Source organism: Phacochoerus africanus, chromosome 5, assembly GCF_016906955.1.
Source record: "Phacochoerus africanus isolate WHEZ1 chromosome 5, ROS_Pafr_v1, whole genome shotgun sequence".
NCBI lineage: Eukaryota > Metazoa > Chordata > Mammalia > Artiodactyla > Suidae > Phacochoerus > Phacochoerus africanus.
The window spans coordinates 39,120,616-39,132,512 of NC_062548.1; the positions used below are offsets into that span (position 1 = coordinate 39,120,616).

The window sequence follows — 11,897 nt, forward strand, 5'->3', positions numbered from 1 at the left end:
GCCAGCTGCTGTGTTTGAGGATGGAGATGTTTTCTTGCAAGAGCGTGGATGAGGACGTTTCGATCACTGGGTGTCCTGGTTGGTTGAGAGATGAGCTGCAAACCCATTCAAACATGCCCACATCAGCGCCAACAGGAAATGACAGAGAAAGAACAATGGTTCTTCAGGTGGGAGACCAACAATTTGGAGGATCTGCCTGACTTTCAGGGTGGAGGAAGTGGGCACTCTGGGAGGAATCTAGGAGTCACTTTATGCTCATCAGTAAGGCGCAAGCTAGGAACGAGACTCTACGCCAGGCTCCCCAGAGTGTGATTAGGTCATTTTGACAACGTTCTAATCTTTGACTCACAGGGGTCTCGGGATTTTCCAGGAGAAGGTGGCAGGGTTGGATTTGATAAGGAAGAAATGAGCCAACGGGAAAGAGGGAAGCATGAATCTCAAGGGAGCCTCATGAGTTTGGAGGGAGATGGATGGCAGCCAGGACTGGGGTGTGGGTGGTTCCCCAGGGAGGATGGGTGGGGATACTGAGAGGACACCAAGGAGGAAAGAGCTCTGGCTTCCTGGAGGGTGATGGCAAATCTCCACCCTTTGCTCAATGAAAGGCCATTGATGCAGCTGAATGGAAACATACCTGAGGCTTACTGAATGCCCTGCCCTGGGCTGTATACTTTATAGGTGGTGCTTTATTTTATCCTCATAAGAATCCTTTAATGAGAGTGAAGCCTGAGAGCAGTTGTCATTGAACGGATGTGGTCCAGGGTCAACACCAGGACTTTCTGCACCCTCTTCACTGCCGGCCGTCTTGCTGGGAAGAAGGCCATGTGTTTCTCCAAGCCCTTCCATTCTTTGATTGTTGGGTACTTCCTCTGTGTACTGGAGCTCCTGGCTTCTGAAGCCACGGCATCTTGAGTTCTCACCAAGATTTAGCACTCGACTAAAGACTTTTCACCCATTGTTGCATTAAATCCTCACCATGCTGCAGTGAGATGGGTGTTGACCTTTTTTTTCCAAATGAGAGTCCTCCACCACAGCGGTAAAGCCACCTACCTGCCCAAGGTGGCACCGTGGGGAGTGGCAGAGCCGGGCTCCAGCACAGCCCTGATGGAGAGCCAATCTGTGCTCTTAACAACAGTGCTTTCCATCCTCTGGATGCCTTTAGGACCAACTTTGCATCTCAAGATCTGGGGTAGGAAACGGCATTCATATAAGAGAACAGAATGGAGCTTTGAATGACACCCTAGAAAGCTCTTCTTTTTCTTCTGGGGTCTTTACTGCCAACCCCAAAGAAGGTGCCCTTACCTGCCATCTCAGCACCTTTGCCCTTGAGCAAACAAGCGACATGTATTGGGAAAATAACCAGTGGTTGTTAATTCTTCCATCTTAATTAAACTCAAGGGCAAATGAGTTAATTTCAGAGTTAGAAATGAGGCTTCAACTTCAAGTTTACATCCAGCAATTAGGGTAACTGGATTTTTGTCTTCTAAGGGAGAAGGTGTATGGATGGAAAGAGGCTGTATTGTGATGCTGTGTGCTTACTTCTCACCTCAAGGCCATTCCGGTTAAAATCTATCCGTGGAGGTAAGTGTATATGTTCCCTACTACTTAGTGACTCTCGGTATTGAGTTGGTTATTCTCTCCTGCTGGGCCTTGATTTTTTCATCAGTGAAATGGGTCTGATGGAGCAGGGAGGGATGATTCCTTCTTACCTGGGTTGTTATAAGTCTTAAACGAGAAAACACGTGAGCCAGTCCAGGTGCATCGTGAGGGCCATGACGTTGGGGCTAGGGTCAGACAAGCCGCGGGTTTGAAGCCCGGCCTTCTCATTCACTAATGGGGGCAACCTTGGGGAAGCCTTTTAGCCTTTTTCAGCATCTGCTTTCTCGTCTTTTTTTTTTTTTTTAAATCTTCTCCCTAGCATTATTTATTTATTTATGTCTTTTTTTTGCTATATCTTGGGCCGCTCCCGCGGCATATGGAGGTTCCCAGGCTACGGGTCGAATTGAGCTTAGCCACTGGCCTACGCCAGAGCCACAGCAATGCTGGATCCGAGCCGCGCCTGCAACCTACACCACAGCTCACGGCAACGCCGGATTGTCAACCCACTGAGCAAGGGCAGGGACCGAACCCGCGACCTCATGGTTCCTAGTCGGATTCGTTAACCACTGCGCCACGATGGGAACTCCAGCTTTCTCGTCTTTGAAATGGGATGTAATAGTGTTTGCCCCCTGGGGTAGAGATAAGGCTGACACATGGGAAATGCCCAACACAGTGTCTGGTGCCCGGTAAACACAGAATAACATCAGCTATTGTCCTAACAGGGGGTCTTCAGTAGGAGCTGGGTGGACTGGGGTTGAGGACTGGTGTGGGGTGTGGGGCAGGGGAGGGCAGCCTCACTGAGGGGACCCAGGAGGAGTCTGGGGGTACCTGCGGTTTGAGCTGGGTGCCGGGGCAAAGAAGGCATTTCAAGAATGGCTCCATCAAAAGCAGAGGATGGAAGGAACAATATTTATGGGCCATATCAGAGGCTCTTCTTGACACTTTTTTGTTTTTCTTCCCTGCTTCTTAGGGCCGCTCCTGCGGCATATGGAGGCTCCCAGGCCAGGGGCCTAATGGAATGGGACCCGCAGCTGCCAGCCTATGGCCACAGCCACGGCAATGCGGGATCTGATCTTCATCTGTGTCCTACACACAGCTCACGGCAACGCTGGATCCTTAACTTACTGAATGCGGCCAGGGATCGAACCCACAACCTCATGGATACTGGTCATGTTCATTACCATTGAGCCACAACAGGAACTCCCACTTCTTGACACTTTCACATACATCACTTCCCTGCATCCTTGAACAAAAAGAGTAACTAGCATCCTTATCTCCATTTTACCAGGAGAAAAGGGACGTTCAGGGGAGGGCTTCAGGTCCAGCGGCAGAGCGGAGAGGCTCAGGTCTTTTAGAGGCTTCTGGGACCACAGTGCTCTGTCCACGGCATCCCGTAGGAGCCGATGGAGAAGTGAGTCCGAAGGGAAAGATGGCTCTTGGGGAAGGAACTAGAGAGGATGTGCTGGTGGCTCATCAGTTCTCCCCAATTCCCCCACCCCCAGGGGACCCGAGGCAGCTGGGGCCCCAGCGGAGTTTCTGATGACCAGGACACCCCCCGCGTGGTTCATTCTGCCTCTCTGCATGCCCCAGCCCAGCAAGACGCCTGCGGCCTCCGCTAATGTTCCCGAACAGCCCGTTCCCGGAGACCCAGACAGCAGCCCAATTATCTCGGGCCAATCGCAGGCCTGCTCCCCGCTTGGGGCCCATATCTAGAGGCCATTTCTCTTTTTCAGGAGAGTCGCCCAGGGACCTGAGAGCCGCTGTGAAGGTAATTAGGAAAGTATGGCCACGGAAACCGGCTCCCCCTCCTTGCCGCCGTGGAAGCGGAGGGAGGGGCTGCGAGAAGTGGGGGATGGTATTTCTTGGCAGCGGCTTCACGATCACAACAGAGGGGACAGAAAAGCAAGGGTCTATGCGTACAGAGAACTCTGGACCATAGAGGTATTTTTCATGTTTCCCGCCCCCCCTTTTTAGGGCCACACCCAGAGCATATGGAAATTCCCAGCCTAGGGGTTGCCAGCCTACAGCACAGCCCCAGCAACACGGAGCTGTATCTGCGACCTACACCACGGCCACAGCAATACCACATCTGAGCCACATCTGCGACCTATGCTGCAGCTTGATGCAGCATCAGATCCTTAACCCGCTGGGCAAGGCCAGGGATCAAACCCGCATCCTCATGGATACTAGGCGGGTTCTTAACCCATTGAGCCAGACCCGGAACGTCTTTCATGAATTTTCAAAGTGGTCTTGAGGCATCTCTCCCTCCCCCTTCCCCAGCCAGGATTCTCTGCTTTTTTTCTCCCTCTTTCCTGCAACTGGTGATCAGTAGCACTTAAGGTACTAATTAATTATGTACCTTAATAAAAGCTCCTCCATCCCCTAGCCCCAAGGTCCGTCTCTGCCTCCTCTCGTTCCTTCTCTTTCTCCAGGTCCCACTCATCAGCACGGTCTGGTGGCTCTGCCTCCAACATACACCGTGGCTCATCTCCCTCCATCTCTGCTGCTCCCTTAGTCCAAGCCACCCAGGTCTCGCCCACACCGCCAAGACAGTTTCCTCACTCTGGACGATCCGTTACAAATGCACCCTAGGTTATGTGGCATGACCCTGCTTCAACCCACTGGAGACACTGCTTTGCTTTTTGTTTGTTTGTTTGTTTTTTGCTTTTAAGGGCAGCACATGTGGCATATGTAGGTTTCCAGGCTAGGGGTCTAATCGGAGATACAGCTGCCGGCCTATGCCACAGCCACAGCAACGCCAGACCTGAGCTGCATCTGCCACCTGCACCACAGCTCACAGCAACGCTGGATCCTCAACCCACTGAGCGAGGCCAGGGATCAAATCTGCAACCTCATGGTTCCTAGTTGGATTCATTTCCACTGTGCCTCGACCGGACCTCCCTGCTTTGCTTTTAAAATAAAAGCTAAAGTCCTTTCTGGGAGCTGACAGTCTCTGCCTCTCTGAGGCCACACCCTTATCTCTCCCAAGGTCTTACTTCCTTCCAGCCACTGGCCTTCATCACGCTCCTCGAAAAGTCCCTCTGTCCCACTGTCTGGAAGCCCCTCCTCCAGGTCACTGCGGGGCTGGCTCCTCCAGGTCTGAACAGCATCTTTACTAAGCGGCCTTTTCTGACCCCCCTTTGTAAAGTTCCAGCCCCCTCCCCCACTTCCCAATGAACCATGCTCCCAGCCTTCTTTGATTGTCTTCATAGCATGTATCACCGTCTGAAAATATTTTGTTCTGTTTGTTGTTTGCTGCGTTATGAGCTGTGCATTGCTGCTAGAGTGTGAGTTCCATCGGATTAGGAACCTCTCCTGTTTTCTCATCACAGTATCTCTGACACCAAGAGACTTAGGTGGAATGCATGAATAAAGGCTCAGCATAAAGTCAAGTGATTTTTTTAAAAAATCAAGTATGTATGGTTTAAAAAAATCAAGTATGGTTGATTTATAATGTTTCAGGTATAAGCAAAGTGATTCAGTTTTACATATACATATAAATACATAAATGTAATATATATGTGTGTATATCCATGTCTATATTCTTTTTTTTTGGGGGGGGGGCTTTTTGTCTTTTCAGGGCCATATCCGTGGCATATGGAGGTTCCCAGGCTAGGGGTCAAATTGGAGCTGTAGCCGCCGGCCTACGCCAGAGCCACAGCAACTTGGGATCCGAGCCTCGTCCTGCAACCTACACCACACAGCTCACAGCAACACCGGATCCTCAACCCACTGAGTGAGGCTTGAGACCAAAGCCGAAACCTCATGGTTCCTAGTTGGATTCATTTCCGCTGCGCCATGACGGGAACTCCTATGGCTATATTCTTTTTCAGATTCTTTTCCATTATGGGTTATTATAAGATATTGAATATACTTCCTGTGCTATATATTAGGTCTTTCTTATTTATTTTATTTTATCTTTTGTCTTTTTAGGGCCACACCTGAGGCATATGGAGGTTCCCAGGCTAGGGGTCAAATTGGAGCTGTAGCTGCCAGCCTATACCACAGCCATGGCAATCTGGGATGCGAGCCAAGTCTACGACCTATACCACAGCTCATGGCAACACCAGATCCTTAACCCACTGAGCGAGGCTGGCCATCGAACTCATGTCCTCATGGATACTAGTTGGGTTCCTTAACCACTGAGCCATGACGGGAACTCCTGTTTATTTTATGTACAGTGGTGTGTATCGGTTAATCCCAAATTCCTAATTTATCCCTCCTTTATCTCCTTTCCCCTTTAGTAAGCATAAATTTGCTTTCTGTGTCTGTGAATCTATGTATGTCTTGTAAATAAGTTCATTTGCGTAATTTTTTTAAGATTCCTCATTTAAGTAATATCATATGTCGTTCTCTGTCTGGCTTACTTCGCTTAGCATGATAATCTCTAGGTCCATCCATGTTGCTGAAAATGGTATCATTTCATTCTTTTTTATGGCTGAGTAATATTCCATTGTATGTATGTACCACATCTTCTTCATCCATTCTTCAGTTGGTGGACATTTAGGTTACTTCCATGTCTTGGCTATTGTAAATAGTGCTGCTAAGAACATTGGGGTACATATGCCTTTTTGAATTAAGAGTTTTTTTCCAGATATGTGCCCAGGAGTGGGATCCCTGGATTATACAATAGCTTTATTTTTAGTTTTTTAAGGACTCTCCGCACTGTTGTTCTCCATAGTGACTGCACCAATTTACATTCCCACCAACAGCATACAGGGTTTCCCTGCAAGTGACTTTTATAGCATGTCTAACTACTATTTCCCCTACAATCTTTCAGTTTGGGATTATTTTAATCTCCATTTTTACCAGTGAGGAAACTGGGAAACAACAGACAAATGGACAATGGCCAGACTATATATGGCAACAGAACGTGGTCTGATTTGGGCAGTCTTTGCCAGTTCCGCAAAACTGAGGCAGCTGTGAGGGACTGAGGGCTTCTCAAGGTCATGAAGCCAAGGAACAACAGCAGTAGGATTAGAGTCTCATGTGTCTCATTGCATAGACCCCTCTTCTTCCATGGGGCCATGCTTTATGTCAAGAGATTTCTCCCTTCCTCTGCCCCTAAACTAGGGAAACAATAGTGTGGCCACAGAAGGAAGAGGGTGGGGAGAGAGGGCCATGGAGATTTCAGAGCAGAGGGTCCCAGGATGGTGGCAGGCAGATCGGCACAGGAAGCTCAGTTGTAGAAGTTCAACACCACTGCCTTCTTTCGCGTCCATTCCACAAAGCTAAATGTCAAGAGGTAAGCATTTGTCCTTAGATTGTTATTTGTCTAGAGATAAGTATGCTTATGGAGAGATTTGTGGGAAAGGAGTGATTAGTATTCCCATCCATCTCATTGAATGATAATAATAATATTAATTAATAGACATTTCAGGGAGTGGAAATTTTTTTTCTTTTTCTTTTTCGGCCGCCCCGTGGCATATGGAGTTCCGGGACCAAGGGTCAGATATGAGCCACAGTTGCAACCTACACTGCAGCTGTGGCAGCACTAGATCCTTTAACCCACTGTGCCAGGCTGGGGCTTGAACTTGTGTCCTGGCGCTGCAGAGAGGCCACTGATCCCATCACGCCACGACAGGAACTTGGAGTGGAAATTTCATGGAGTTTTTTCCTTCATTAAACTTAAGACTTGGGTACATCAAATAAAACCAATTTTTGGTGAGGGGAAAAGAACCAAAGCCCACAATAGAAAAAAAAAAGTTAACACTGTCTGGGACGTATCAGAATCCAGAGAATATATATTCTATTAATTGAAAAATTCTAGGTGCTTCATAATTGACCTTTTGATACAAAATGAACTATTAAATTTGCAATTTGTGGTTCTTGGTACTGAGGTCCACAGGACAAGCTAGGAAGTCTTCGAACCTTGAGCTGAACTCCATGAGGGTTTGTTTGGCTTGTCCTTGTTTAAGAGGTAGCAGCAGCAACAGCACCCACCTTCTGGGCAGCTTCTTCCTTGGCGTGATGAGCCTGTAGGACCGCCACAGCTTCATCCACTTTGGGAGGAGAGTCTCCGGGGGCTCCGGCGTGTGCAGCAGCTCTGAGTTGTCAATCTCCAGCAGCATCCCCATAATCTTCCCAGCCAGGTTTGCATGCATGGTCTGGATGAACAGGAACAAATGTTTCCCCAGCATCTGCTTCTGTTCCTGGTGGCGGGATGCAATGGCCAGCATGGAGGCGGTCACTGGCTCCTGCCCCTGCACGTGGACTGCAGGCTGGGATGCCTGCAGAAGCTGGATGGCAGAGTGAGGGCTGTGGACCCTGGACGTATATTTATAAGGTGCAATAGCCATAGAAGCAGCGGCAGCAACAGCAGCACGAGGCACTAAATTCTGCACAGCTTGGAGTGGACATTTAAAAGTCCACAAGGGAGAGCTCTTCAGAGGCTGTGTCTTTCCCTAAGTTCCTCTCTGATGGGGGCCCCTTTGTTATGGGAACAAGCAGAGACTGTCTGCCTCTTCCATCACCAGCAGTCTGTTCTCAATTCCTGACCCTGTCATGCCGGGTGTGGGTAAGGTTCAGGGACAGAATGTGGAGCCCCAGGAAGCTGGTGGGCAAAGACTGGGGATGGGGATGGGAGTCCTGGATGGAATTATGGTCCCCGGAAGCAAGGGGGTTACCTAATTGATCTGGGAATGGAGAGAGAGAGCAGTGAAAGAGCATCTGGTAGGGTAAGCACAGCCCCCTTCTGATTCTAACAAGGCATCTCCCTTTGGGGAGCTCCCCCAGCCCGGCCCCCAGCCTTTATGTTTGGGTTAGGACTGTCTTCAGCCCCAGGAATGGAAAATGATCCAGGCAGGTGCAAGGTGATAGTTCAGTGTGGTTTTCATTTGCATCTCCCTAATGATTAGTGATGCTGAGCATCTTTTCATGTAACTGTTGGCCATTTGTATGTCTTCTTTAGAAAAATGTCTATACAGATACTTTACTTTTATTTATTTTATTTATTTTGTCTTTTTAGGCTGTACCCGTGGCATATGGAAGTTCCCAGGCTTCGGGTCGAATCAGAGTTGTAGCTGCCAGCCTACACCACAGCTATAGCAACACAGGATCCGAGCCACGTCTGTGACTTACACCACAGCTCATGGCAACCCTGGATCCTTAACCCACTGAGCAAGGCCAGGGATCAAACCCTCATTAGTTGGGTTCATTACTGCTGAGCTACAACGGGAATTCCCTTTTACTCATTGTTAAATTGGTTTATTTTTCTTTTGGTATTAAGTTGCATAAAGTTCTTACATATTTTAGATATTAACCTCTTATCAGACACATGGTTTGCAATTTTTTCTACCATTGCCTTAAGAAGGCAAACAGCAACAAGTCAAAAGTTGACAAGGGTTGGTGAGGATGTGGAGAAAAGGGAACCCTTGTGCCCTGTTGGTGGGCACGTAAATTGGGACAGCCATTATGGAGAACAGTAAGGAGCTTCCTCAGAAAATTAAATATAGAGCTACCTACCATACAGTCCAGCAATCCCACTCTGGTGCTATCACCGAAGGAAATGAAATCAGTATCTTGAAGAGGTATCTGCAGTCTCATGCTTCACAAGAGCCAAGGTAGAGAAAGAACCCAAATGTCTGGTGATGGACAAATGCATGAAGAAAAGGTGGTGTCATATCTGCAATGGAACATTCTTCAGGGATCATAAAGAATCCTGCCATTTGCAATAACAGATGGATGAACTTGGAGGACATTAGGCTAAGAGAAGTAAGCCAGACATAAAAGACAAATACTGCATGATCCCACTTGCATGTGGAATCTAAAAATACGAGACCTCAAAGAGAACTCAGAGAGCAGAAAGGTGGTTAACTAGGGGCTGAGGATGGGAGAACAGGGGAGATGCTGATCAGCGGGTACCAATTCTCAGTTATGAGAAGAATAGTTTCTGGAAACACCAGGTACGGCATGGTGACTACAGGTAACAATAATGTTTAACTTAGATGTTGAATATCAAATGTGCCACAAGTGAACCCATCTACAAGACAGAGACAGACTCACAGACATGGAGAACAGACTTGTGGTTGCCAAGGGGGAGGGGGGAGGGAATGGGATGGATGGAGAGTCTGGGGTTAACGATTACATTTAGAATGGATAAGCAATGACATCCTGCTGTAGAGCACAGGGAACTAGATCTAATCTCTTTTGATAGACCATGATGGAAGATAATATGAGAAAAGATAATATGAAAAAAGAATATGTATATATATATATATGACTGGGTCACTATGCTGTCCTGCAGAAATTGGCACAACACTGTAAATCAGCTACACTTAAATTTTTTTTTGTCTTTTTGTCATTTCTTGGGCTGCATCCATGCCATATGGAGGTTCCCAGGCTAGGGGTCGAATCGGAGATGTAGCCACCGGCCTATGCCAGAGCCACAGCAATGCGGGATCCGAGCCTCATCTGCAATCTACACCACAGCTCATGGCAATGCCGGATCCTTAACCCACTGAGCAAGGCCAGGGACCAAACCTGCAACCTCATGATTCCTAGTTGGATTCATTAACCATTGAGCCACGACGGGAACTCCTTAAAAAAAAATTTTTTTTAATGCTTTTTAGGGCCATTCCTGTGGCATATGGAGGTTCCCAGGCTAGGGGTCCAATCAGAGCTACAGCTGCCAGCCTATGCCACAGCCACAGCGATGCAGGATCTGAGCCACGTCTGTGATCTACATCACAGCTCACGGCAACACTGGATCCTTAACCCACCGAGTGAGGCCAGGGAATGAACCTGCAACCTCATGGTTCCTAGTCGGATTCATTTCTGCTGAGCCACGACAGGAACTCCCAACTATACTTTAATTAAAAAAAAACCAACCCAACAGTTAATAAATAAAGTAAATTATATAGATAAAAAAGAAATACTAACGTATACTTGAAATTTTTTACAAAAGCAACACAACCCAGACCTGGCATATTTCACTCCCTTGGTTGTCATGACTTGTTCAAAGAAGAAAGCTTGAGTTTGCTGCAGTCAGGGTTTGGGGGAGGCAGGCAATGAGAAATAAAGGCCGTGGTTAATTAGTGGATTAGAGGCATTCTTCCTCTTCTCTATTTCTCTGGACAGCTGCTTTATCAACTGCTATTAGTTTAGCTTCTCAGATGACCAGTTTGGCTTTTCTAATTGATAGATTATTTCATCTTCTGTTTCTCTGGATTCCCAGAACACATCTGCTCGGCACAGGGCTGGGATGGCTCAGATTGAGTGGATACTAGTTGGATGAGCCAGTGGAGGCTGGGTGTGGCTTCCTAAGCATTGTGCCTATAAATGAGGTACCTCTTAGCACTCGGGGGCTGGTGCCTCTGTGCTTTATCAGCATGGTGGTTAAAATAGCCCAGGTGCGAACAATGAGTGGAAGAGCCATCATCTTTCTTTTTTTTTTTTGGCCACACCTGCAGCATATGGAAGTTCCTGGGCTAGCGGCTGACCCAGAGCTGCGGTTGCCGGCCTAAGCCACAGCCACAGCCATGCCAGATCTGAGCCTTATCCGTGATCTACGCAGCAGCTTGCGGCAGCACCTGATCCTTAACCCAGTGAGCGAGGCCAGGGATTGAACCTACATGCTCATGGATACTAGTCAGGTTCTTAACCTGCTGAGCCACAATGGGAACTCCCTTGGGAAAGTTTGTTTTTTCTTTTCTTTTTCTTTTTTTTTTGGCTCTTTAGGGCTGCACCCATGGCACATGGAAGTTCCCAGGCTAGGGGTTGAATCAGAGCTGTAGCCACTGGCCTACATCACAGGCATAGCAACGCAGGGTCTGAGCCATATCTGCAACCTATACCACAGCTCAGGGCAACACTGGATCCTTAACCCACTGAGCAAGGCCAGGTATCAAACCTGAGTCCTCATGGATGCTAGTCAGATTCATTAACCACTGAGCCATGATGGGAACTCTGAGAAAATTTCTTAATTATGCTATCTGTAGGAAGACAAGCTACTGAAATGACAGTGTTTAATAGCGATCGTACAAAAGTAAGTAAGAAATAGACTGGATGGGAAATACAGATGGAATAAAACATAAAGAACTATTACACCTAGGTACATTTTCCAGCTTCCTCCTTAATGCCAATTTCTGCGTGCCCCAACCTCAGGCTGACATTATCTCGGACTGAAATTTAACACCTTGGAGTTCCCATTGTGGCTCAGCAGGAACAAATCTGACTAGCATTCATGAGGATGCAAGTTTGATCCCTGGCCTTGTTCAGTGGGTTAAGGATCTGGTGTTGCTGTGGCTGTGGCATAGGTCAGCAGGCTACAGCTCCGATTTGCCTCCTGGCCTGTGAACCTC

The 11,897-nt window shown here is 47.8% G+C and overlaps 1 protein-coding gene across 1 annotated transcript; it reads right to left on the minus strand.

Moving 5' to 3' along the window:
• Positions 1–7,509: 7,509 nt before the first annotated feature.
• On the minus strand, positions 7,510–10,972 carry LOC125128413 (polyadenylate-binding protein 4-like). Its single transcript, XM_047782768.1, is given in 4 exon segments — positions 7,510–7,607; positions 7,610–7,934; positions 8,095–8,231; positions 10,885–10,972. Coding segments are annotated over 4 exon segments (648 nt in total).
• Between the last annotated feature and the right edge of the window lie 925 nt (positions 10,973–11,897).